This window comes from Abramis brama, assembly GCF_963993115.1.
Source record: "Abramis brama genome assembly, chromosome: 15".
In the NCBI taxonomy this organism is placed as follows: domain Eukaryota; kingdom Metazoa; phylum Chordata; class Actinopteri; order Cypriniformes; family Leuciscidae; genus Abramis; species Abramis brama.
In genome coordinates, this window is record NC_139977.1 from 14968004 (window position 1) to 14994421 (window position 26418).

At 37.5% G+C, this 26418-nt stretch overlaps 1 protein-coding gene across 1 annotated transcript; it reads left to right on the forward strand.

The window, feature by feature from the left end:
* The first annotated feature begins 9238 nt into the window (after nucleotides 1–9238).
* cnot6a (CCR4-NOT transcription complex, subunit 6a) lies at nucleotides 9239–25817 on the forward strand. The gene is made up of 12 exons (XM_084137158.1): nucleotides 9239–9365; nucleotides 10801–10922; nucleotides 11524–11710; nucleotides 12290–12375; nucleotides 13054–13155; nucleotides 13418–13486; nucleotides 14826–14983; nucleotides 15415–15569; nucleotides 15765–15919; nucleotides 19120–19353; nucleotides 19437–19639; nucleotides 23182–25817. Exons 2-12 carry the CDS (start codon nucleotides 10811–10813, stop codon nucleotides 23392–23394), a joined length of 1674 nt encoding a protein of 557 aa, XP_083993284.1. The 5' UTR covers nucleotides 9239–9365; nucleotides 10801–10810; the 3' UTR covers nucleotides 23395–25817.
* Nucleotides 25818–26418: the final 601 nt, after the last annotated feature.

A 26418-nucleotide genomic window follows, 5' to 3' on the forward strand; every position in this document is an offset into this window, starting at 1 on the left:
AGAAGCTTGGTTTATATGTGTAGAATCAATGTTTTACATTGTTGGTTGCACTTCTTTTTTTTTACAGTAAAATATTTGTTGGTGTTGCATCATTTGGGTTAATTCTGACTTTGATCAAATCAATTAATTCAGATGTTACCACATGAAGTACAATTTCAGGATTAACATTTTCTTCAGTACTGAATATATTTAGAAGATTCTTACATTTTACTTGAGAAAGACTTAGTAAGATATTAAGACAATTTCAGAGGATAATTCTTGAATTAAGCTTATTGTTCTTACAACTGTCTTACATGATGTATGTATGTATGTATGTACGTATGCTGAAAACAAATAGTTTGCCAATAGGCAAATAAACTGAATTCAATAAATAATATAAGTTACATAATTATTTTTAAGCATAAACTAACATTTTACTGAAAAAGTTAAATACAAAATACAAAAATACAAAAAAAAGTAAATGGCGGTTTAATAAAACTTCTAATTAAGACAAATGCATTGCATAGAAATACTAAATGGATGCGGGATGACATTCACTGGAGGTTTGTATGAACTATTTTGCTCCTGGCTGTGTTGAATTTCTACACTATCAATAGATCTTGGAAAATAAGTTTTATGCCTTTAAAATTTCAATTCATGAGGAAAGGCCAGATTCATGGCTAGTATGTGAAAATCTGAGTAAGGGATGTAGCAGGACCTCTTCTTTCAGACTCAGTGATTTGAGGTCTTGGCCATGTTGTGGTACAAGATGATGTAAACCCATGGCATGCCCCCAGAATGCATTAAATGCTCTGTTAGCCCGTGTTTAATAAACTATGTGGCATCTTGTCTGTGATGTTTTGGCCAGCAATGTCCATCTGATGATTAATGGGGCATGTTGGGTGTGATTTTTCAAGCTTTAGGGGAGCTTTAGGCGAACATCCTGTAATGGTATATGTGTCCTCTCATGATGTGGCAACTGGACACATTGGCAGAGTCAGATAGTAAATGAACTGCAACTCCACTTGACTTGACAATGTTCACGAGTTCACACTTACACACAATTAGAGGGAGTAAAGTTTAATGTGTAATTGGCGTGCTGTCCGGGGGGAGGGCTCCGAGCTAGGAGTTTGGCCCGAACCCAGAGTACACCCCCTGCACTGACATATCTTAAAATATATCGGTGCCATTGTTTGTCTCAAGATGCACACCAGTAAGGCATATTTATAAAAGCTATACTTAAATGTCCTAATTGAACTAAGGCCTAATCCTGGCTTAATCTAAGCCTTGTCTGTGAAACCAGGCCCTAATGCAATTCATTTAATGACCCACACTGTTTCTCTCCACAATGGCACCTGCGTTCCTCAATATAGGCGTACTTGGCCATTCAGGTTGTTATGCAAAGAGGAACATTGCTCTTATTTCTAGACATGCGCTTACTGGAGGTGAGAATGTGGGGGTGTGAGTGTGAGAATTAAACAGGGAGACACAACAAAAGAAAAACAACAACCTTTTTTACCTTGAATTATTATATGAGATGCAGAAGAGAAAATCTGTCACAGCTCTGTCAAAGGTCAAAATGTGACCCCTGTGACAAATTCCCAGGCCGCTGCAGCTTGAAGGGAAGTCCCAGGACCCTCTCTGTTCATGATTCAGATCCACAGGCAGTTTCTTTGTTCACGTTGACTTGCAAACCCAGCTTCTTAGTTTTAAAAGAGAAACTGAGATTGCAAAAAATATATATATTTATCTGATCTCTCACCTCTGCTTGAGCAAACGACATTCTCAGTTTCATTGTTGTAATATTAGTAAAAAAAAATGTTTTATTCATTAGCAGAATATATGATTCTGACTTTCCAATTGTATGGAGAATTTAAAAGGACATGGTGATGGTAAAATAAATTACATGGGAAGGAAAATTATTATTTCATTGCTTTTGCTTTCACTCACAAAACCTTTTTCTTGTTTTCTTGCTTTAAAAAAAAACATTTTCTTGCAAAACATTTGCACTCTTCAAGAAAATGCAAAAGCATTGAAATACACTATATAGACAACAGTATTGCGACAACTGACCATTACACCAACAGGAAGTTTAATGGCATTGCATTCCAAAAACATTGACAATATTATAGAGTAATACAATTCCTCACCTTGGGTCCCACTCTAGGTGCGTGTTGTCGTCGCAAAATGCTAACGACAGAAACGACAGAAAGGCTGGGGAGCGGTCTTAGATGGATGACCAGCCCAAGGGATCTGGAGAGGTCATCATATCGATTGGCACATCAATTGCCTCGAATAGATGGCTGTATTTCTGGCTCTGAAGTACTTCCTCCAGCAGTTAAGGGGTACCACGTCCTAGTGCGGGTGGACAACATTACGTTAGTCTCCTACATAAATCGTCAGGCGGACTGCATTCTCGCCTTCTGAATGGTTGTGTCACTTTCTGATCGGTTCATTGTTTCATTACGTTCAGGGGGTTCTTGTTGCTCATTAGTCTTTTTGTATAAATAGCCCTTGTGTTTCATTGTTCCTTTGTCTAGCTCTGATCCTTGTAACTGCTGTTGGTGAGTTTTCATTAAAGTCAAGTCTTCGTTTATTTTGTATTTTGTTTATTTGAAACAAACTAGGGTTTGGGTTTAAACTCTACTCGCCTTCAGTGGACTTTATTACAGATACATCTATGCTGCCTTCAAAAATCTTTCAGATGGAGGAATCTCAGGAGACAGGAAGTGAAGCTAACATTGGATTCGGACATGCCATGATGCCTTCATATTTTGGAATGCATCTGCCGAAGGCAGCATTTTTCAGCTTTCGGACGCAGCCAGTGTTGGAGGTTTCACACCTATATATGCGCAGCCTGGTGACCAATCTTCACTGATTTTACATTCCATCAGTCAGAGCAGAGTGTGAAGGTTGAATTAGCAGAGCAACAGCACAGCTGTACATAAAATATTGCAATCCACACAACATGGCATCTAGGGTAATGTCCGCATCAGTGATGGTTTGTGCAGCAATATCATGGCATTCCCTACTGTGCTTTATGTGCACGTCACTGCCAAGGACTACCGAACCATTCTGAGGGACCATGTGCATGGATTTTCCTAATGGTTCAAACATTGTACCCTGAAGGGGGTGCTGTGTATCAGCATGATAATGCATCAATGCACACAGCAAGACTTGAGACGGAATGGTTTAATGTACATGAAAGCTAAGTTGAACCATCTCCCATGACCTACACAGTCACCAGATATAAATATTTTGAGCCACTTTGGGATATTTTGGAGGAGCAAGTCAGAAAACATTTTCCTCCACCAGCATCACATAGTGACCTGGCCACTGTTCTGGAAGAGGAATGGCTCAAAATCCCTCTGGCCACTGTGAAGGACTTGTATCTGTCATTCCCAATACGAATTGATGCTGTATTTGCCACAAAAGGAGGCCCTACACCATACTAATAAATTGTAGTCTAAAACCAGGTGTTTCAGTTTCAACCCCTGAATGTATTCCAGAGAGTCGCTAATGAAAAAAAATTGACACAGGGGATATATTCAACGTATAATTCCATCAAAACAAGCGCATTACAGATTTCCACATTAGAGAATGTGTCTTCAGACTCCAATAAGCCAATTACAAACAAAAGATGCTTAATCCCCTTTAATTCAAACACGGAGAGTTGCAGTAAACAATAATTAATCAGTTTATTTGTTCATTCCGTTTATTGTACTCTTTGTATAACACTGTTTGTTGATCTTGGCATTTCTCATAGTCTTGGTAACAGTCAAAGTAAGACTCTTTTTGAAGTTGTCAAGTTTATCTACACAAGTCCTCTATATCACTCAGTTGCACTGTACAACTGCCATCCACCAATGAATATGAATCAAAAGTGAACATGAAAGATGTGACTGAAAGAATTGGGGAGTAAAGAGAGATGAAGTTTTATGCCACAGGGTCTCATACCATATGCAGCACTGCATGCTAAGATTAAAGATTTCCTTCTTTCTATTACAACCTTTCCTTTTTTCCCTTGACCTTCAGTGCATATTCATTAGAGATGGGAAATGATGACATTACCAGACTACTTTCCTACCACACTGAGATAATTATCAAGTGTTTGATTTATATAACCCGAGGCGTTCGATTTCTTGAAAAAGCTGATAACGCCGACTCTTGCATGCCATTGAAAGCCATTCAATAGCTTTTGGCAGGGATGTCTCAATCATAGTCATTTAAATGAATCCTACAGTTCAAAGTGTTAAGTCACTGCATTGGAGAGCTTTCTGGCACACATCAGCACAGTAAGCGGAAGTGGGTGCTAGAAGATAGAGAAACACAAGATAAAACATTTGACAAGCGCAACCCTTGCAATGCTCAGATAAGTGAATGCGGCAAAAGCATCTTTCAGATTTCAATGGGTGGCTGCTAAATGAGGATGCTACTTAAACTGCCGCTTTTGAATGTAGGCACTAATTGGATGATGTGGATTCAGTCGGGCACATGTAGATGATACAATGTTTACATCACTGGTTAGATTTGAACTATAGAGCAAAGTTGGGGCTTGGTAAAATATATAAATTACAGATCTAATATTAGATCAGATATTGCAGTTTCAACATTCTTTTAAATCCCATCATTACCTCTTAACTTGCTGTTTATTAAACTTGAGAACTTTTTGTTAGATTAAGATCACACTAAAACGGTAACAGACTTTTTATCGTGTCTTCAACATTTATTTTAGCTATGCATTTTACTTTGTGCAGATGTTATTGTCCCAGTCCCAGACTTTTAATTATAACGTGCCCCTATTATTCTATTTTAAAGGTTCCTAAATTTGATTTCAAGGTCTCTGTGATGGCCGATGGCGTGGCCACACAAAAGGACAGTAACTGAGAACACATGCATACATACATCCTTCTTTCTGGGTTGTTTACACATTATTTTGGGTTATTTTTAGTATTTCAATATTAAACATTTGTTGCAGATACCTTGGTTACAGATCACGCTATATACAGATTTAATAATAATGACAGACACATCATTTTCACACTCATTTTCACTGTTTTATTTTAAATTTGTTTTCTGCCATAAATTACTAGTTTGTATGCACACTTTCTAGTTATTATTGGTTTATTGTTAATGTTCATTTCTTTTGAGCTTAAGTTGTTTACGTGGGAAGAGCAGAGGTTTGGCGCTGTCTGGGACACAGCACTTCAGTGAAGCCCGTTTCAAAAAGGACCGGTTGGTGTCAGTTGCCGCCATTTTGTTCTGTTGGGCTAATCCATGCTGCCAATTAGCCGGGGGGTGCAGGATTAATTGTTTGTTTGTTTGTTTGTTTATTATAATTCTATGTATATTTTGTTGACTATAATTATTTGGGTATATTACTTTGTTTATGACCATTTCTTCATATTTCTGAAATTAATTACTTTATTTATTTTAATTGTTTTAAGTGATGTTTGTGTTATTCCCTGTGTATGTGTAATGGACTAGTCCTTTGTGTATATAAGATCCCCATGTGTGTCATTTGGTAGGTCATGTTTTTTTGTTTAGTTTGGTTTGCTTAGTTGTTTTGGTTATTGTTAAGTTTGGTTCTGTTCAGTTGGCCCTTTTTATGGGCCCATGGCATGACTTTTATTTTGTTCAATTTTCAAGTAATTTAATTTGTAACTTTGTTTGGCATTTAATAAATATTTTTCTTTGTTTGGAAATCCTCCATTCTTTGCCCTTGACTGATTGGTCCCTCACAGTCTCCTACAAAGGTTTGCATGCATCCAAGGTCAAAATCACTTTAATTTGTTAATTACATGCACACCTTTTGTTACAATTGGAATTAAATCATTCCTATTGATAAATCCACCCATAGTGTTTACATGAATGCTAAATAAAGCGATCAGGTTGATGTGCGTTTATATGTCACGTGCAAACTGCAGAATATAGACAGATTTGCCCGCTGTTTGCACATACCATATCCCATTGCTTCTTTTCTTTGTTTTAAAAACCAGACTTAATATTTATCTATTTCGGGTCATATCTGAGACTATGAGCAAATGGAGCTTGTGCTGCTTATATTTATCAAGCAGTAAAAACGCACCTTCTCTCTCCCAAATCAAGGCGCCTGTGGATGAGAGTCAGTAGCAAAGACTGTCCTGCATCACTTCACAGACAATGAGTGGAAGGAGAATTATAGATTGACCCGACAGTCATTTAGGACACATTATCCAACAACAACAACAGCTCGTTCCACGCGTCATATAGGCCTACCATTTCTACGTCATTACACATTCGCAGAACTTTCCAGATTCAGTTTTCAATCCAATAAATTGTTTACTATTGAACAGATTAGAAAAAGAATGTAAAAGAATTACAATCTGAATCAAATTTCAATCGGATTTTGCCAATTCACTCCGATTGACGGGGCTACATGTGACTTTCTTTATTCTAGCTGTGCTAGTCTGATTCCAAATGGATTTTTAGGGTCCATGTAAATTCACCTAGTGTTTGAGTGCAGATAAGTAGATGAAGTCGATGTTATTTGCAGGCAGCCAGTGAACATCTATATTACACATGACAGCTAATATCCCCCAAAAAAGCTTAGGGGCACTTTAAAATATGAAAATATATCATCAAAAATATGATTGTTTTCAAGTACAACTATGATAATCTAAACAGTGCAACAAACATAAGCTATTTTAATATGTATTGTTTAAAAATAACTTTTTATCGTTTTATATTTTTATCATTTCCATTACAGTGATCACTTTTGTCCCTTCTCAAGAATTTTAGTGTTAGTGTACCAAGGAGACAACCGTGTCAGTTAAGTGCAAGGTGAAATATGAGACTTGAAGAACACAAAGAAAACCAAGGTTAATATCATGTGAAGCTAATTATATTGTGTCATTTACAATCAAGCTATAATTTTGTCAAATTATGCAAAGGGTGCGAAAACATTGTTTAATTGCGTGTATTTAGAATGCATAAAATGCTAGCTGTGAAATTAGCCTTAAGGAATTGATTGTTTTATCTCAAAAATGTTCAAAATTTCATTTGAAATGTGTTGGAAATGAGACTTTCAGACAACAATGACAGAATTCTTCTGTGATGTATGTATGAATGAAGACAGGAAAGACTTTGGCGAACGTTCGGTTTACATATGTATTTAAAATGCTTTGGTTTTAGATTGCATATTCATTTTGTATCCTGAATCTGATTTCATTAAACAAAAGGCACGTTTAACATCAAGGTATCTTCAAGGCCTCCGCCTGACCTCAAGATCTCAGACCTATTAATGTTCTATCATGAAAGGTATAGCCTGGTTGCATGCATCATGATGTGGTAGATGTCAGGGATGAAACTATATTTAGCCCTCAGCAGGTGGGAGTGTGTTTGTGCTTATGGCAGGATTATTTCTTAACAGTTTCAGTGTTGTCACCAAATCTTTACATCCCACATTTCAAGCACAGTTTATTGAAAAGCCTGCATTCCTTTTACATATCAGTGGTGAATTAGGTTTGATATAATGTGAATTCATCAGCACACAATTTCTGTTAGTAAGGCCTGTGTTTGATAGTCATTAATGCTCAAAACGACTTGTTTGTAATAATTCCTTATGTTCCGTTTTAATAATATTTGTAGTTATTATTATCAATGTGCCATTTTCGTGAAGTGTTTTTTTCTATGTTTGTGGTTTACTTGTGAATTAGGCCTAATCAGTTATAAAAAATGACACTTAAGAAATTATTTTCTCAGCATCTGTTAAGATTATGATTTATGAAAATATAAAAGCAATCCAATATGCATTACAGTTTGAAAAAAAAATCCTAAATAAATCAATGTAATATTACTGCATTTCACTATTATAGCCCAATCAAAATTCTAAAATTCTCTTAGGAGAACTGTTTCCACGTTATGCAAATTATCTGTATCCATTGAATACACAGATGAGCTTCCACACAGACCTTAAAGTCACCATGGTCCTCCACGTACTGCCAAAACAGCGCTGACCCACCGAGGCATGGACTCTTCAAGACCCCTGAAGGTCTCCTGTGGGATCTGGCACCAAGACATTTGCAGCAGATCATTCAAGTGCTGTAGGTTACAAGGTGGAGCCGCCGTGGATTGAACTTGTTGGTCCAGCACATCCTACAGATGCTTAATTTAAATTGAGATCTGGGGAAATTTGGAGGCCAGGGCAACACTTGACATCACTTCTCCGGGAGCACACGTACATGGCCATCCACGTGACGTAAAATAAAACGGGAGTCATCGGACCTGGCGACCTTCTTCGACTGCTCCAAGGTCCAGTTCCGATACTCGTGCTCATTGTAGGAACTTTCAATCGGTGGACAAGGGTCATTAAAGGCTCTCTGATTGGTCTTTTACAGCATTTGCAACATTCTAGTCATTTAATGCCTACTATTTCAGCTACTATTGACAAAATAACGGGTATTGTTTTATATAGTGTGTATAGAATAAACTAGGCCTATTCAATTTTGAACAAAGCCCTGATGTGTGTAAAGCTAAATGATGCCATCCAGTGTTTATCAAATGTACTGCAACCATAAACGCATTTGGGCAATTCCGCGCAAAAATGTCACATCCATAACGCCGACTAAATACAATGGCATTGTGTTGGCGTTATGGATGTGACAGTTTTGCGTGGAATTGCCCATTTTAATTATAGCAGATTATATTTGATTTTCTTGAAAACTGTTTCTTCACATATTATTCTACGTGGTTGAAATAATATAGGCCTATTGGGAAGTTATACATATGTTATAACTATAACATAATAAAATATGCGAATCATTTAATGTCTGTAACTGCATACTGTTACTGATGTGGTGTACAACTCACATCAGTAACTGAGATTAAATGATTCGCATATTTTGCACGAGTCGTCTGATTTTTAAGTTCACATAAACGTCGATGCAATTAAAATCAGTGCAAGCCCATCTCTTACCAGTCACTGTATAATTTCAAATAGCCTATTTAAAGTGTTACAAAACACGCCCCTATTTACTTACTGTGTTTCTTACATTTTATTTAATCAATTGTCATTACTATTACCATCACATAATGATATATAGCGCGTTTATCGCAAACTGCATCTTTGTTGTACTCTACTTGTCAACATCCGCAAAAATTGACCTATTTTTGTGACTCCCATTTTTGGCCTGCCTCGCTGGCGTAAACAGTTTGGAGGCGTCGAGTGGACAAGCGGACCAATCAGATCGCTCGTTTCAGGGGCAGCCAATGAGCGGGGCGCTTCTTATCGCGCCCTGAAACTCTCACGGCCGCCATGATGCTTGTTTGCCATCAGTGAGAAAGAGCAGCGGATCAGAAACAAAGGAAACGCGCACTCGTCTTTGTGAACTGGTATGAGCTTACAGGTAAAACGAATACGCGTTTGAGGCGTTCCAGTTGTATCTAGTGGTATATAAGCACGGGAATATGTTTCTTTCCTACTGCTTTGCGCGTAGTGTTGGTCTAGTTTTGTGACTGTATAATCGCCTGTTAGCCAGTTAGCGTATAAGCTAATTTGCTCAATCTGAACAGAGAGGAAATGAAGGATCGGTAAGATCTCATCTGTATTTTCTCCACTTTGCGTGCGTGGGCACTTTGAAAACTATGACGGATTGGATGAAATGGTCAACGAAGCGAATTTAAATGTTGAGTCTGTGTTGTTGGTTATGTAAGCAGCCTGCTGTGTCCGTAGGGAAGCTACATAAGCTAACACAATGCATTTATTAACATCATAAAACCTCTTATTAGTTTACTTCTGTGTGTTCCAGGCGATTAATATCTCACAAATGCACTTGCAAAGTTAAGTCGATGTTTGTCAAGAGAGGTCCCCTACTGTAAACGTGTAGCGCTATCATTGTAGGGGGTCCGATCAAACTAATTCACTTCAGCAGTTAGACCGCAAATCTGTCTCAAGCACGATTTAAAGTCAATTAATTTCCTAAATGCTTGCCCTTAATCGACTCATTAAGACGCCTTGTTTCCCTCATGAGTCAGGCTCGCTCAGCTAGCAGTCCTAGCTCTGTAACGTGGCTCGGGGAAATAAACACGAGGTGGTGGTGTTTTTGTTTGGGTTGAGTTGCACAGCGATGATGAAAGACCAAAATTGACGCTCCTCTGGCCTGTTGGTTAAGTGATTAGTTAGCGATTAACACTACAGTTATGTAATGGAAATATACTGGCGCCGTGTTTATATAGAGTGCAGTTGTAGACCGTTGCAAGGACTTCAGTTGCACCTTTGTTTCATGGGATTTGTAATATGAGCCGACTTTTTTTTCTTTTCTGTGCCATGTCTGACTAAAATTGTACTCAGACGTGGTATAAATCGAATTCACTTCGATATAGTAGCCCTTTGCCCACAGTGCCAGCTGCTCGCGCTAGAACGCGGATTTACCAGCGAATGCGATAGATGTTAGTTTCATATAAAACTTTGCTCAAAGTTTTTATTTGACTGCTAATTTGCCATAGACTATTAAAATCGTACTCGTGTTCGTTTTAATCGACGCCTTTTGAAAGCTGCATTATGTAAATTTGAGAAGCGTAGTGACGTCGAGTATCGTGCGAGTATCTATTGGAAAAATCCCCTCGGCTATTGATTTTGGAATTGCTTTTGTTTGTGTTCTCCTCACTCTGAGGGTTTTCAGTGTCATTTTCACTAGGCATTTCACCTGTTCTTTGCACAGTTGCGCCCATTCGGTTTCCTGTCAGGATACAAGCAGCTTCATGTTTATGTAAAGTGCACGTGCAATACATTTTCTGTAATGGTGTTCAGTAGTGAAAGTGATTGTTGTGTTTGTGTTTCAGTATTACAGGGATGCCCAAGGAAAAATATGATCCGCCTGACCCAAGGCGGATGTACACGATAATGTCCACTGAGGAGGCGGCAAATGGGAAGAAGTCATATTGGGCAGAGTTGGAGATTGTTGGTAATTTTGGGGTTCTCAGTGGGGGCCAACATGTCAAAGACAAATGAAATCAAAATAGACTGTTTACTTAAAGTTGGTATGAATTTTCTAAATGCATGTGACTAAATGCTACTTCTGGTTCATTGCAACTTTGATATGCACTTCTTTGTGCGTGAATCATCTGTCCTCATTATTCCAAAGGAAAAATGTTGTACTACGAGTAATGTGCTCTGAGGTGAGACAAGCTGGAAACAATGTAAAAGTCACCATGAAATTAAAATCATTCTTATTGCAATGATATCGTTTCTCTGTGCCTTTAAAGTTGTTGTGCGGACGCTGCTACCTTTTATATTTAGAATGCTTTTTAGAACTATATATTCTTTGGCCTTTAGGCTGTTGGTGTAGCCAATGTTGCACTTTTAAAATCTTGCCAATAAATAATGCAGTAATATAATGCCATTTAATGTTAATTAAAATTGATATATATTTTTTTTTATTGTAGGTCTGTAATCAATAATGAAAATAATCAACTCTTTTGGTTATCATTTAATATGTGCATGAAAACATATGCAAGCAGTCCCGAAGCACACAATTTAATGTTTACGTCCTCTTGTCTTTGCAGGGAAAGTGAGAAGTTTGAGTACATCATTATGGTCACTTACCCACCTCACTGCTCTTCATATCAGTGATAACTCACTTTCGCGAATCCCGCCCGACATTGCCAAACTACACAACTTGGTGTACCTGGACCTCTCGTCCAATAAGATCAGGAGCCTGCCTGCTGAGCTAGGCAACATGGTATCTCTCAGGTGGGTGGCTAATTGGCTATGTATTTGCACACTATAAAGATTGTGGTTTGATGTTAGGCAGATGGATAAGGCAATTGTGGTAGTGTGCAGAGACTTTTTAACCCCAATACTTGCTGTTGTGCGAGTCGTTGAGCCTATGGGTATTGTTAATTAGGTCCTTTATTCTTCAAAGGTGATGCTAGTTTGCATCCAGGGCCTGAACTCTGAACACCACTGTTCTCATATGTGGGTGACACAGTGGTTTACTCTGAATCAATTTCATTTGTCACAGGTTGAAATATGTTACCACTTCTCTGCTAGTGTGATTACTGCTGTGGATGGTTATAAATCATGTTCTGAGAGGAGCCGAAGTGCTACTGTATTAGGTACCTTTTAAAGTGGTTGGGATTGTATCCAACAGCTGAAATGCACTGGGCTGCAATAGGTTTTGTGCAGTATGGGGTTCATACGCCAAAATGGCCTGTTGACTTTGGATTTAATGTAGCATTTTGTATCTCTGTATGCTTCAGATGCCTATTGCTGTATGATTGTTTTTATGGCGTGCACATTTTTATCTCTTTTGTTTTGTTTGTTTCACAGGGAACTGCTTTTAAATAACAACCAGTTACGAGTTCTGCCTTTTGAGCTTGGAAAACTCTTTCAGTTACAAACGTTGGGTTTGAAAGGTACTACTTCCTTTTATAACCCATAAAACTTCAGTTGTGCAGGCCCAGACGGTCATTTTGCTTTGTATTTTGCTGGTTTTAGGGAAATCTACAGAATAGATGTAGACATGGTAAAAGTGTTTGTTTTAATTTTTTTACTGAGCTTATTGGTAGCTGAAATGCATAATCAAATTAGACAAGACATAATAAACATTCAATGGCCAAAGAATATGAATCCATGTGGGCCTAGTTAATTGTTGCTGTTTTGTTGCTCTACAGTAACTATTCTTTAAGTGCATATAACACTAGTCTGTTATTTTAGATTGTTATCTGGGTCATTCTACAATTGCAGTCACAAGCTGTTACTTTTAGATAGGAACTGTAAAGTATGCTTTTTAAAACACACCATTCCATAAAGTGATGTAGGCCATATATATATATATATATATATATATATATATATATATATATATATATATATATATATATATATATATATATTTATATTTATATTTATATTTTTTTTTTATTTTTTTTTTGAACTTTTATATATATTATATAAAATATGCATGATAAATATATATGATGTATGGAATTGGAGAGAAATTCAGTTGGAAATGCAATTCTAGTGTGACCCATGTACTGGTTCTGTAATTATCCATGTTCCTGTCATGCTTCAAGTTTGGTTGTGTTCTGTAGGAAACCCTCTTGCACAAGAAATCTTGAACCTCTACCAAGAGCCTGATGGGACACGCCGGCTCCTCAACTACCTGTTGGACAATCTTGCAGGCACCAAACGTGGTGAGTCAACTCTTGTACCGCTGCCCCGCTTGTACAAGCTTCAATTCTTGTACATGCTCTTTTAGTGCAGATTAATTTCATGCAATGAAATGAGTCATGGCATTGTTCTCTCATTGAACACTTTCTTTTGATTTGCTCTGAATTACTGTGGGGATTATAACTGTGTTCTTGCATGGCATTGCAGCGGTCGGACCATATCCATTTGAGTTATTGCTTGGTTTTTGAGAGGTTCACTCACTGACCCTTTTTTTTTGGGCCATAGTATCCATAGACCAGCCACCATCTCGCTCATGGATACAACTGCAGGATACAGACAGAACACGGCCAGCAGGTGAGACTTTCACTTCAGTTCAGATGTGCTACACAGACCTTAACTGTATCGTTTGTTCTTTCACTTCAACTTTACCCTGGTGCAGCAATTTAGACGATTCTTTAAAAAAAAAAAAAAAAAAATCTGAGCGCAACCTTTACTTCATGAGACCTATGGTTGCACTATTAATCAAATAATTCTGAATTTGTGATAAGATGTTTTGCAATTAAGCTGCAAAATGCTGAGATTTGATTAGGCTGTCTGCAGCCACTGTTTCTGTAATATAGCCTACTTCTGTAATATTCTTGGTATTTTTGCCATCTGTTTGATTTGCTTCAAATTTAGAGTCCTAAGAAATCAGTCCCAAAAGCATCTAGCATAAGCATAAAAGGCATAATTGAATCAATAAAATTAAGAATTAAATTTAAGACCTTACTTTTTATTTTTCTGAAACTTTTTTAGTTTTTTGATTAACACAAATTTTATCAAATGAGTTCATGAAACGTAACTGTTTAAAGTCTTACAGTTGCTGTTGTCCAATAAAGTGCTTCACAGCAGAGGTTTGCTATAATTATTACACTGAAGTACAGGTTTTAGTATACAATTTCAAGTTTAACCAAACTTTTAATTTGATGGTTTGTAGTAAATGTTTTTTCCCCTCCCCCAAATGAAATGGTGAAAGGCTCGTAAAGTAAACTCTAAAATGTCCTTCTATAGTGATTGGGCATACGCAGAAAACCCCATGCTTGAGTATGTGCAGTAGACCAAAATGTGCTGCTTATTCACTCTTGACACACGCAGAACATGTCTCTTTGTGGTCTACTAATCAAGGACACTAGTCCATATTGTGATTTGAATTTAATTGTACAGACCTGCTATGTTGATGCCAAATTCGCAAACATTTCACAATGCCTTAAAGGGATAGTTCACCCAAAAATGAAAATTGTCATCACTTGCCCTCATGTTGTTCCAAACCTGAGAGTTTCTGTGTTCTGTTGAGCACAAAATATATTTTAAAAGATGTTGGTAATCAAACAGTTAATGTGCCCCCATTCACTTCCACCAGAAGAAAGAAACTCATAAAGGGTTAATGCCATATAAAAGTGAAGAAATTACTTGAAATATCAGGGCCAACGCCAAGGATTTTTTTTATGGGACCGATTGGGCCACTTGTTCAAATTTGCTGGTCCGGGTCCATCAGGCAGTCCTTATTGTTGAGCCCTGAATGTTATGCTATAGCGTAGTAATATTCTGTATCAATATTTTATTTAATGAGAACAATAATAGTAGCAACAATGTCTTGTTGAATGACTATTGACATCCTCACTGAAATTTTGCTTCCTCTCCCTTCGTACTTTAGCGCTCTTCTCTGTAATGTGCTACAACGTGCTGTGTGATAAGTACGCCACACGTCAGCTCTATGGCTACTGTCCCTCCTGGGCCCTCAACTGGGAGTACAGGAAGAAGTCCATCATGCAAGAGATCCTCAACTGTAGTGCGGACATCATCAGCCTACAGGTTTGTCACCCACTCGCATGAATAACTTGAGCTGGAGAACTGTGCTTTAAAGGCTTTTTTTAGTCTTTGTTGCAATCTTTGCTTAAAAGCAGTTTATTCCATTGACACCAACAATATGAATGTGTGCAGTATGAATGAAATCTGGATGCGTTGCATGCGTCATGTTGTCATTATCATGTGACCAGCTTTAGTTGCGTTGCTTTACTGCCATTCATAAATCCTCTATTGTGGCCTCACGGAATAGTAAAGTGTCCATCATATGCACACTTCAGAATCTCGCCGGAAATTAGTGGGTTGTCCGGGTGCTTTTTGCTTACCTTTCTGAGTACTGTGCATTACTATAGTCACATACTGTTTTCGCTTACTGTATAGTAGGGAAATATGCGATTTTGGATGCAGCCATTCACATTTGTCACATTTGTGCCCATTAGGAAGTGGAGACGGAGCAGTACTACAACTACTTCTTGGTGGAGCTGAAGGAACAGGGTTACGAAGGATTCTTCAGCCCCAAGTCCCGAGCCAGGACTATGTCTGAATCTGACCGCAAACATGTGGACGGCTGCGCCGTTTTCTACAAAACGGATAAGTGAGTCTGGCATAAAAAAGCAGACTGCAGGGCTTTAGTTTATTGGTTCTCAATCCTGGTCCTGGTGTTCTATAGGTACCCCAGGATTGAGAACCACTGTATTATTGTGTAGAATGACTGCAAGATGACTTTTAGAACAACAGTTGTTCTAGCATTGTGTTCTCATCCTGACCTTGCTGTTTCTGTGTTGAGCAGGTTCAGTCTGGTACAGAAACACACAGTGGAGTTCAACCAGCTGGCTATGGCAAACTCCGAGGGCTCAGAGGCCATGTTGAACAGGGTGATGACCAAGGACAACATCGGAGTGGCTGTACTACTAGAGCTGCGGAAAGAGATCATTGAGCAGTCTGGTCTGTTTTCTTTTGCTCTATATTATAGTTGCACTCTAAATTTGTATGATTTACTGACACAAAAATATAAAATCATCACAGAATATATAAAAATATTTTTAAACCTTTTTTTACAGTGCATAATTATTGACACTGTGTTAAAAAGAAAAAGCATTGCAGTCAGAGCCGGATTATCCATAAGGGCACTTGGGCCAGTGCCCAGGGGCACCAACCATTCACAACCACTAGGGGGGCACCACATGACACAAGCTTTAAAAAAATATTTTTCGTAAATTGTTATATTATTAACTTGAAATTCTTGAAAGACCATACATAACTCGTTTATGAACTCTAATTTAACAACAATAATAATAATAAATTATAAATAAATAAAGATTACATGACCACTATCACTCCCCCCCTCCCTAATCTGTCAGAGTTGAGATGGTCCACAACAAGTACGCGCAAATGTGACTTTTTTTTAACGGCTACAGAAAATGAATCTAAATCCAAAATGGACAGATGTCAATTGAGTGGGTTTGCAGTTATGTGTTAAAGATTTTATTTGGGATTTTATTTGAGGTATAGTGCCCAGGGGTACCACACTGTCTTAATACGGCCCTGATTGCAGTGTGATATTTCGGATTCATGTAATTGATCCATGTACTTTATAATCTGAACCACAATCATACATGTGGTTTGAAACATGTCAGATCTACTAATAATTTAAACACAGCAACAAAATTAATTTTGATAACTAATAATTATTCCAAGCAATGCAGTTTTCAGCAACATTTAGCAGAACGGTTGCCATAGAGGAATAATGGTGTAATGAGGTCAAATGTGTGGGTTTATAGAGTATTTTACAACAGCTTTATGGCTCAGCCAATCATAATCAAGAACTGAAACTATCTTTTTTTATAATTAATTTAGAGCTGCATGATTAATCAATAAAAGATCACGATTCAAACACCCACGCAATCTTATTCCTGAATGACAACGATTCAGCTGTGTCTATTAAACCTTTGACAATCAGAGCGAAACAATCAAATCTGTGTTCTAGGGGAGCTACCGATCGCTATCAGCCGATAATCAATCTCTCAATTTGCCGATCTTAGAAACCATTCTCATTCTGACGGCGCAAAAAGACGAGCACCTGCCGTGAGAGGTGTTATGACATGCTTGCAGCATCGCCGTCTCAATCTCTGTCCGATATGGGTGGAAAAAAAAGATGATGTACACTTGTCACTTGCTGGGCAGTGTTGCATCGTCACCAAAGTTTATAATTTGCACATCTTGTTAAGTCTTGCCAGTTGAAACATTCACACATAAAGCTGCCTCACAAACAGCTCTCAGGTCTCTTCATGGCTAATTGCACTTTAGTGTTTAAATACACGCGTGCAAAATTACAGTCTTGGCGAGCATTCACGTAAACGCAGTCGTTCATGTCTGAAGTGAACGCAAACGTTTTAGAAAAAAATGCATGTGTAACAGTATATTGGAACCGTGCATCATATTTTAAATTGGCAGCAGCCTATAGATGCCTGTTGCTGTCTGTCATTTAATGTTAAACAAACAACAAAAGAGAAATCACTCGCTGCTCTCGACTGAATAACTTTAAATGTTAGGATTAATTGGTATTTAATTTATTCAGGGAAGGCTAATCTAGTGTTATTTAACATTTGATTCCTTATTCAATTATTAATTAAACTTAAAGCACTTTTTCATTTGTATCTTTATTGCATTTATTTGTGCTACTGCTTGTAATTTGTTTATTTGTTCTCATTTTATTACTGACTGCTTACTTTGTCTTTTTAGTAAATGTAATTCAAAGTTTGACATCAGGCTTGTGCTGAGTAAGCTATTGTGCAACAAAATTGCCATATCGTAAAAACAAACATTTGATCAACATTTAGGTGAGAGAATTGTAATTAAAAAAATTATAATCTTTAAAAAAATGTCCCCCACCACCAACTTGCTCAAAAAAAAAAAAAAAAAAAATCCCCCCAAAAGAATCACTTAAGGGGGGAATTCCCCCCATTTTCCAAAATGAAATTCAAGTCCTGAATTAATGTCTTTAAGATCCTGATCATCCCTATAAATAATGCTACATGATAAAAAGAAAAAGGAGGCTTCAAATAGACCCCATGATCTGTATTGGTGATCGGTATCGGCCGATACTGCTTCCTGTGATCGACCTGAAAAATCCTGATCGGAGCAGCCTTACTGTGTTGACGCTGCCACTGACCAAGAAAGAGCAGTTGTCATATACATAGGTATGAAACAGCTTCACAAACGTCTTTACAATCACACCGTATCGTTATTTCTGTTACTGAGATAAGTTTAGTTCCAATATAAACACTGATGTCTATGGTAGTGATTTAAATAGTCACCTTTTGTAAGTAATTTGGTGCTTAAAATAAAACTTTTATCATTACATCGTTACACCTGTAGGTGGCGACAAGTGACTTAAATTTTGTATTTGTTAGTGAATCATTCATTCAAAAGATTCGTTCATCCAGTAATGAAACAAGTGGAGAATGATTATTTTGAATCATTCAAACAGATTTTTATTTATTAAAACTTACACATTTTTAAATAGACTGCAGCAATTGACATTGTCAGAACCTCTAGTAAATGATTTTTGTTGTCTGTTCAGAATCATGGGAGAATCGTGATCTCTATTTGAAACAAAAATTGTGGTTCTCAATTTGTCCAGAATCGTGCAGCTCTAATTGTACATTCTCATTCTTTACATTTACGTTTTTACATTTATCTTTGCTGTCATCTAATTCTCATTTAGTTCATCCTTAAACACTTATTTAGTAAGACTGTTAAATGTAATCTTTAACAAATCTCAAATTGCATTACTTGTAGATTTTATTTTTCATTTAAGTGAAATGGTATATAATTTTAATGTTGTTTGTGGGCAGCAAGGTTATTATTGTTTGCTAAAAATCTAAAACAAGACCAAGCCAAGACAACTTTTCTCTCATTTAGATTACTTGATATACTAAAATTAAGACGATAAATAAAAATTCATAAGTGTTTAGGCAGATTTAAAAAACAAAGAAACAAAACAAACTAAAATTTAAAATAACCGAAAATATGAAATTAGAAACTAATTCAAAATATTAAGAAATCTAATAGTATATCATTTATGCAAAGACTCCGAAAGGTCGGACACGTATCTAAAGCAGTGTGTCTCTTTTGCTCCATAGCTGGAAAGTCTCTGCATGGCATGGAGAAACAGCTCCTCCTGGTGGCCAATGCTCACATGCACTGGGACCCCGAGTACTCGGATGTGAAGCTTGTCCAGACTATGATGTTCCTATCTGAAGTGAAGAACATTGTGGATAAGGCCACTCGCAGTCTGAAGCTCTCCTCAGTTTCTGGGGAAACCAATGCCATCCCTCTCGTCCTGTGCGCTGACCTCAACTCTCTACCTGACTCGGGTATGTATGCCAGTACCAGAGTGTTTCGAGATTTGATTTTCCTTCTTGCTCCGTTCCTGATGGAGATTTTCATGCACACACAGGTGTGGTGGAGTACCTGAGCACAGGTGGTGTGGACAGCACCCACAAGGACTTCAAAGAGCTGCGATACATTGACAGCTTGACCAACTTCAACTGCAACGGCAAGAACGGCACCTCCAGCACCAGGATCACGCACGGCTTCAAGCTGAAGAGTGCCTACGAGAACGGCCTGATGCCTTACACCAACTACACCTTTGACTTTAAGGTTTGTTTTAGCTGTTTTTCATTTGTTTTCTAAGACTTTAAAAGGCTAAACTAGGGCTTTCACAGTATCAGGTTTAATGAAAAATTGTGGCCAAAAGAGTTCATAATATCGTGATAAAAATAAATCCTGTATGTGTAATAAATAAATAATTAAATAACAATAATATAATAATAAATGACATTAACATAATGCAAATCTTTCACCCAGTGTTTCCCCTAGGATTTTAAGGGGGGGAGGTTCTTAAATTCTTAAACTTTTTTTTAATATATATTCTTAAATATTTTTTAAAAAATTCTATGAAATGTTTTTTTTTTTCACACAAATTTGGTGTTTTTTTTCTGATAATCAAATGAAGACAACAAAACATGAATTACATTTCTTTTAATCATATGAAATTAAACAACTTTTTGTCAAACAACGTGCTTCACAATGAGCTTTACTGTTAAAATTAAAACATGGAAGAAAGATTGTGATTATTCCTTAAAGTTTTGATCATAATTAGTATTAGTATTATATTGAGACGTATCTAAATTCTGCTGTACAGCATTAATATATGTCAAGTTAAACCAAACTTTTATTTTGAAGGGTTGCCATGAAGACCTTTTGAGTTTCTGTGTTTGACATGACGATAGTTTTTCTCAAATGAAGTGATTAAATAATTAAAGTTAATCAATCTTTCGGGGTGCGCGGGTCGTCCCCCCAAAACAATGGTAGGGGAGACACGGTTTCACATATTCCTTGTTTATATATCTGCAAAATCACACGCATGCATACATAAAATACCCAAGGGCTGTTTAAATTAATCTTAATTTGTTAATTTTTTCTGTTTAACATGTTAAATGATTTATCGCAATTAATGCTGCATCTTATTTTTCCCCCTGGCATCCTTTGGCAAGTGTTATAGTATATAATCTCATTTATTCAAGTGCTTTTAAACCATCAGGCTTCCTATGCAGATAATTATGGGAAAAAAGAAAGAGTATGGAAAAAAATATGCCCTATTCAGTTTTCTAAAATATAAAATTAAGAATTTATCACACAAGTTTAGTGTTTGTCGAACACAACTGAATGAATTCAATGTGCACATTTTCACTGTTTTAAGCTGTTCATCCGGTTTCTTTGCCATGAGCGAGTCTTTTGTATGAATGTGCGGAGTTGAATATACTTGGGGTTTAAAGCATTTAAAGGTGCCATAGAATGTGAAATTGAATTTATCTTGGCATAGTTAAATAACAAGAGTTCAGTACATGGACATGACATACAGTGAGTCTCAAACACCATAGTTTTCTCTTTCTTATTTAAATCTCGTTTTTGAAAAACACCCCTGAAAAACGGGCGAATCTCCACATAACACCAACTGTGACGAAACCGATGGGATCATTAATATGTACGCCTCTAAAAATTTGCATATGCCAGCCCATGCTCAGTGCCAGGCGAAACTGCACAGCCGAATCATCAGAAGTTCTGCAGGTGAAGAAACAAGCAGGAGGAGGATCATAGGGAAAATGGCAGATCTATCTATAATCTATCTATCTATAATCGGATACCGCTACAGTTTAATTCGAAGTTGTTTAGTTGCTCTGCCCATTTCACCACGGACTGTTACAACAATATCAAGCAGCCAGGCTTCTCTCGGCGTCTCAAACGGACGAAGGGGGCAATTTCAACTAACGTTATATTCCCGCAAGCGGCAAGTAGGGATTTTATTAACGATAATTTACACTGTGTTATCTAGATCCAGCGCGATATTGTTTTTTCCTCGAGAGACATCGTGGCTTGCAAACGAGCGAACGAAGCATGGCAGTTGCTCAGTGTTTGGTTGTACAAATGAACACAAAAATATTTTTTTGCTCCTTCATCCGAGCCTCTGGAGAACCAGTGGGTTATGTGAATTTCTGATGTGTAATTGTTCAAATTCAGACAGATAATCTTTCTTTCAAAGTCGTTCAACACTGTTTATGCATCAGTATATCGCGTTGCAGTGATAAGATCTTCATTCACGCGATCAACAGGCTGTCATCTGCTCAGTGCTCATCACTGAAACCTTTTATGTGATGGGAATAGATCTAAATACTTTAAAAAAACTTCTCATGATTCGTTAATCCCGATAGCTGTAATAGTAAAAACATATAAAAGCTGTAATAGTAAAAGTTTTCCAGATAGCTCTACATGTAATGCCAGATATTTCATATGCAAGCATGTCAGCCAATCACAGCAGTGGGCAACAGCACTGAAGTCTCACAGCAGACACGCCCCTTCAAACAGAGTGTTCAAATCAATGGATGAAATCAGGCTAGGAAATATGCCTTTTATTTCTAAATTATAACAAATTTTGATCTAAAAAACATACTAACATTATAAGGGCACCCCAGGAAACATTATAAAATAATAAAATAATCCATTCTATGGCACCTTTAAGGTTTCTTCTCATTTAAGTACATGTTATTACTTTGAGAAAACCCATGGAAAAAAAAATATTGAGTTGACTATTATATACCAAATATAATGCTAAATACAATGCAATATTAATCATTTAAATATGGTCTGAAAAACTCTACAGAGAGGTTTGGAGATTTGAGCCTGGAAAAGTATGGAATTTTGAAATGGATGTGTAGGAGCCCTGTAAACCCAAAACACTCGCGCAGAAATCAGCTTCAGACAGCGCGCCAGTACAGATTTGAGTTCTCTTTTACATTGTATGAACGTTGACATGCAACTGAAACGTTGCTTTTTTTAATTAATTTTGACCATGCATGTTGGTGAGAATGTGAGATGGCTTACTGCGATCATCAGATCACAACGGTTGTGATGTAATTATATAAATATATAGTCTGACGTGCTGTATGTTTCAGAGTACTGCACCAGCACTGCTTTCAGTTTTGATCCACAGTAAATGCTACTCAAGTACTTAATTTAACGCCTATAATTTGCATTTGGGATTGCAACATTTGTCATGAGAATCGTTTATAAATCTGTTGTTGTCAATCAAGAGAAGCGATAAGGGCTTTCTGTGGTTTCCAACCAAAAATAAGCTCAATTATAAATGTTAGTATTGTAATTCTACTGTTGTTCTGTAAAATAAAGTGAAAAATAATCATTTTCTATTAATACTTTAGTTATAACTTGTATTGTATTGTATACCGTTGCTGTTCCATAAGCGCCACCTACTGTCTGAGAATGAATTTGCCCTTTCATTCAGTCCTTTTTTTTCAGCTATGCATGATTTCACAAATCTAATGTCAGACCGTTCTGTTTTTCCTTCAAATCCTATCATTACATCTCATTGAAACAACTTGCTCATGCTACGTGTGTAGCATCTTTGATCATATTTAAAATGCAGTGGTGCCTCTAATTTCAAATGGCTACATATATCTTGTTTAAGACCAGTTTGGCCTTTAATAAAGCAAATAAACTTGTTATAGAGCGAAAACATTTGCTTAAAGAAAAATTAGCTTAAGGATTAATCCATATTTAATTTTCATCTTAAAGTTTAAAACCATCAATGGCTCAATTGTAGTGTTGTGTTTTTTTTTTTTTTTCAGGGCATCATTGACTACATCTTCTACTCTCAACCTTTGCTCAACGTGCTTGGTGTACTGGGTCCCCTGGACCCCCACTGGCTCCACGAGAACAGTATCACTGGCTGCCCCCATCCTCACATCCCCTCTGATCACTTCTCCCTGTTTGCACAACTGGAGCTGCTCCTGCCCTACCCGCCTGCTGTCAACGGCATTCATCTGCCTGGTCGCAGGTAGTTCTCCGAGCCAGCAGGGGGAGCTCCGGCCCTTTTGGTCTCTCGGTGGCGAGGGAACGAGGCACGGGCTGTTGTGTATAAATCTGAATCTCTTATGAGGAGATGGGGTATGGCAAACTTTTATTCCCATGGATTTTAACTGAAGCAGACACTTTTGTCAGTCTTATCTATACCACCTCTCACACACTTTTTCTTTTTGTTTAATTTTCTCCCTCCGTTTCTGGGCACAAGTTACCATTCTGTACTTTTTTTTTTTTTTTTTTTCAAAACCTTAAGGGCCCCAAGTGATCATGTAAGTTTTACCTTAAGACAGGAAAAAAAAGTTTGTTTTATATAAATAACTAAATGGCAATATCTTTGAAACATGCAGGGAGTCCAGCTCAAGCGAAATATCATGAAATACATAATTTGGATCATGCTATTATGAGGCCAGTTTAGAGCGAGCAGCTGAATTTGAAGACAGAAAAAAAAAACAATTTCACCAGCTTAGGCCAGAGAGTACGATCTCCAGGAGCAACCCTTTAAAAAAGGGCTTTTAATGTGTAAAGAGAGCGGGCCGAACTCTCACGTTTGCACTCAATGGTGCTGAGGCCTCTCCACGGATGATCTGCCTCGCGCTCTAGCTGTACACCAGTGACAGGTTTGCGCGGCCCACCATCACCTACTGGGCCTTTGCCCGTCTCATAATTTAGTCCGTTGGATGCCAGAGCAATTGATGTACCTTTTTTGTTTTTTTTTACTCATGCTTTTAAGAAAGCAACATTTCAAGAGCCAAAATGGCCTAGTTATGAAGTTGTCAAGCTTCATGTGCCATAGAGCCCTCCTTGAGCTGAGGTGCCCGCAGATCTGGTGCGTACAGCCGAGCAAGAGTTTCAATTAAGGGAAATCATCTGGAAAGGGCCAGCTGTGTTTTAGCAAACGCCAGTGACCGTAGCCTTTGCACCTGAGGGAGTTTAGCAGGAGATCATGTTAATATGCTAGAATGGGCAAAGAAAAGCACATCTTACTCATAGACGGATAAATTAAACCCTCAATGTCACCAGTAGACGCTTCGCCCAGCCAAGACTCCAGTTCACTCCTAATTTTTTTTGTTTTTTTTCTCTACATGATTGTATACAAGCAACAAATGTCCTGATCTACTGCATCTATTTTTTTCTTTCTTTTTTTTTTGTACGTACACTTTTAGATTTGGATGAAAATGATTGTATTGTAAATGAAAGCGAAATTTCTATCATTTTTAGAAGTTCATCCTAATGAACATTCAAAAGACCAGCGTGTGTAAAATAATTTTTTTCAGGTATCTGCTGTGTAAAGTTGCACTTGTCCAGGTTCCCATTTTTATCCAGTGTACCAGTTTTTTTATTTTATTATTATTTTGGATGTATTCCACTGAGGCAGATATCTGGTGATGTGGTCCTGTTACCCACTTTGATATTCAAGAACGCGTGACATTGTGCCTCACTGATTCGTTTCTCTAAGCGCACTGCCAGTGCTATCAGTGAACACCTGAACAGCCTCAATCTACTTGTACAATATCCTCATTTGTTTTTCTTTTTTTTTTCGGGTGTCTACAATGTCGAGTAAAGTGAGTGCTTCTGGTGTGCCGATCCGGGCTCGTGATCATTCTCATGTAGTTCCAAAAAAAAAAATTTCTCCTTCCATTTGCATCCTCTATTTACTGCCACTTCCTCCCTCTCGACTCAGGCAATTCACTTTAACCGTATATTTTTGCTTGTGTATTTCTCTATTCGTTCGGATCTCGTTCTGTATTTCACTTCCTGCTAGACTACGGTTATCTCCTCGTGTCGTGCCATCTAATGCATTCTGCCACAAGGCCAAGTGTAAAGCTCGATTTACTACTGTAAAGCCTGTTCTCTGACCTGATGAAAACGTATGTGGTGGGTTTTTTTTGTAGGTTTTCTGCTCTAAACGCAAGGCCAGAGTACCATTCCTGTAGCGCGGTCTGACTTTTAACTTCGTCTACGGTGGCATTGCGATAGCGCTGCGTCGTTTTCTTGCTGCGTGCTCTCAAAGCCAATTTGTTTTTCGTTTCCCCCTCCCTCTCGAATTTGTCATGTTTTAAAAAAATCAAATGATTGACAAGCACTTATTGTAGATCACTGGTGCAGCTACTCATTGCTTTTAAAAAAAAAAAAAATGAAAACATACTTTTGCCATGAGGCAGAGGTCAATTTTAATGGCTTTTATCAAGCAAGAGTAAATAGATGAACTGGGGAGGACCATCTTATAGTTCCCCTTTTGGTGTCCCTTTTTATTCCTCACATTATCTGTCCGTTTTTGTTTTCTTCTGGTTGTTTTTAATTGGAAGCAACTTGTCTGGTTCTATTGGATTGCTGATGGTGTTGTAGTAAAAAGATTTTTGTAAAGTGTGAATAAATAATGTATCACGTTTCCTTTCTTTGACATGAATTGTGTTGATGTGTGTATTATATCTAATAGTTTGTCATTTTCATTTTGCTTTTGTTTTGTAATACTCAAAACCAAATTTTTTGTAAAAATGTTGGCACACTGAATTATAGATTTATATTGTTGCTAACCTTCACTTCAAGAAACTTTTGAGAAAAAGATACGTCAATGAAATCGTAAAGTCGCAGAGAAATAAAGAGCTGTCATTTTGTCACCAAACAATTCCAACTTTGACCCTGAGCTTTATGTGGCATTTCACCTGGTTTGAGAGCCAGTTAGTTTAAAGCGTGCAAATGTGTTTGGGTTGTGGCAAGAATAGCAGTCTCTCTATCTCTTTCTTTCTATCTCTCTTTCTTTCTCTCTTTTTTTATTTTTTAGGTGTTTTCTTGCTACCGCTCTCCAGGAGAAAGTAAGGTTGAGTAGGATGAGATGAGACTTTCTTTTTTTTTTACAAGTGTTCTTGTTCTCCCTCCTTGTGTTCTGTGCACATCTCAGTGTCACTGATCTCTGAAAAACAGTCACTAATAATAAATTGTGCATGTTTAGATATTGTTGCCATCACCATATTGTTCAGAGACGTTTTTGTTTCCTTTGGGTC

Coding starts and splice junctions, on each gene's coding strand:
- cnot6a (XM_084137158.1), top strand. CDS start 10,811: ATGCCCAAGGAAAAATATGATCCGCCTGACCCAAGGCGGATGTACACG. Junction 13,487..14,825: donor AGACAGAACACGGCCAGCAG/GTGAGACTTTCA, acceptor TTCGTACTTTAG/CGCTCTTCTCTGTAATGTGC. Junction 19,640..23,181: donor ACTACACCTTTGACTTTAAG/GTTTGTTTTAGC, acceptor TTTTTTTTTCAG/GGCATCATTGACTACATCTT.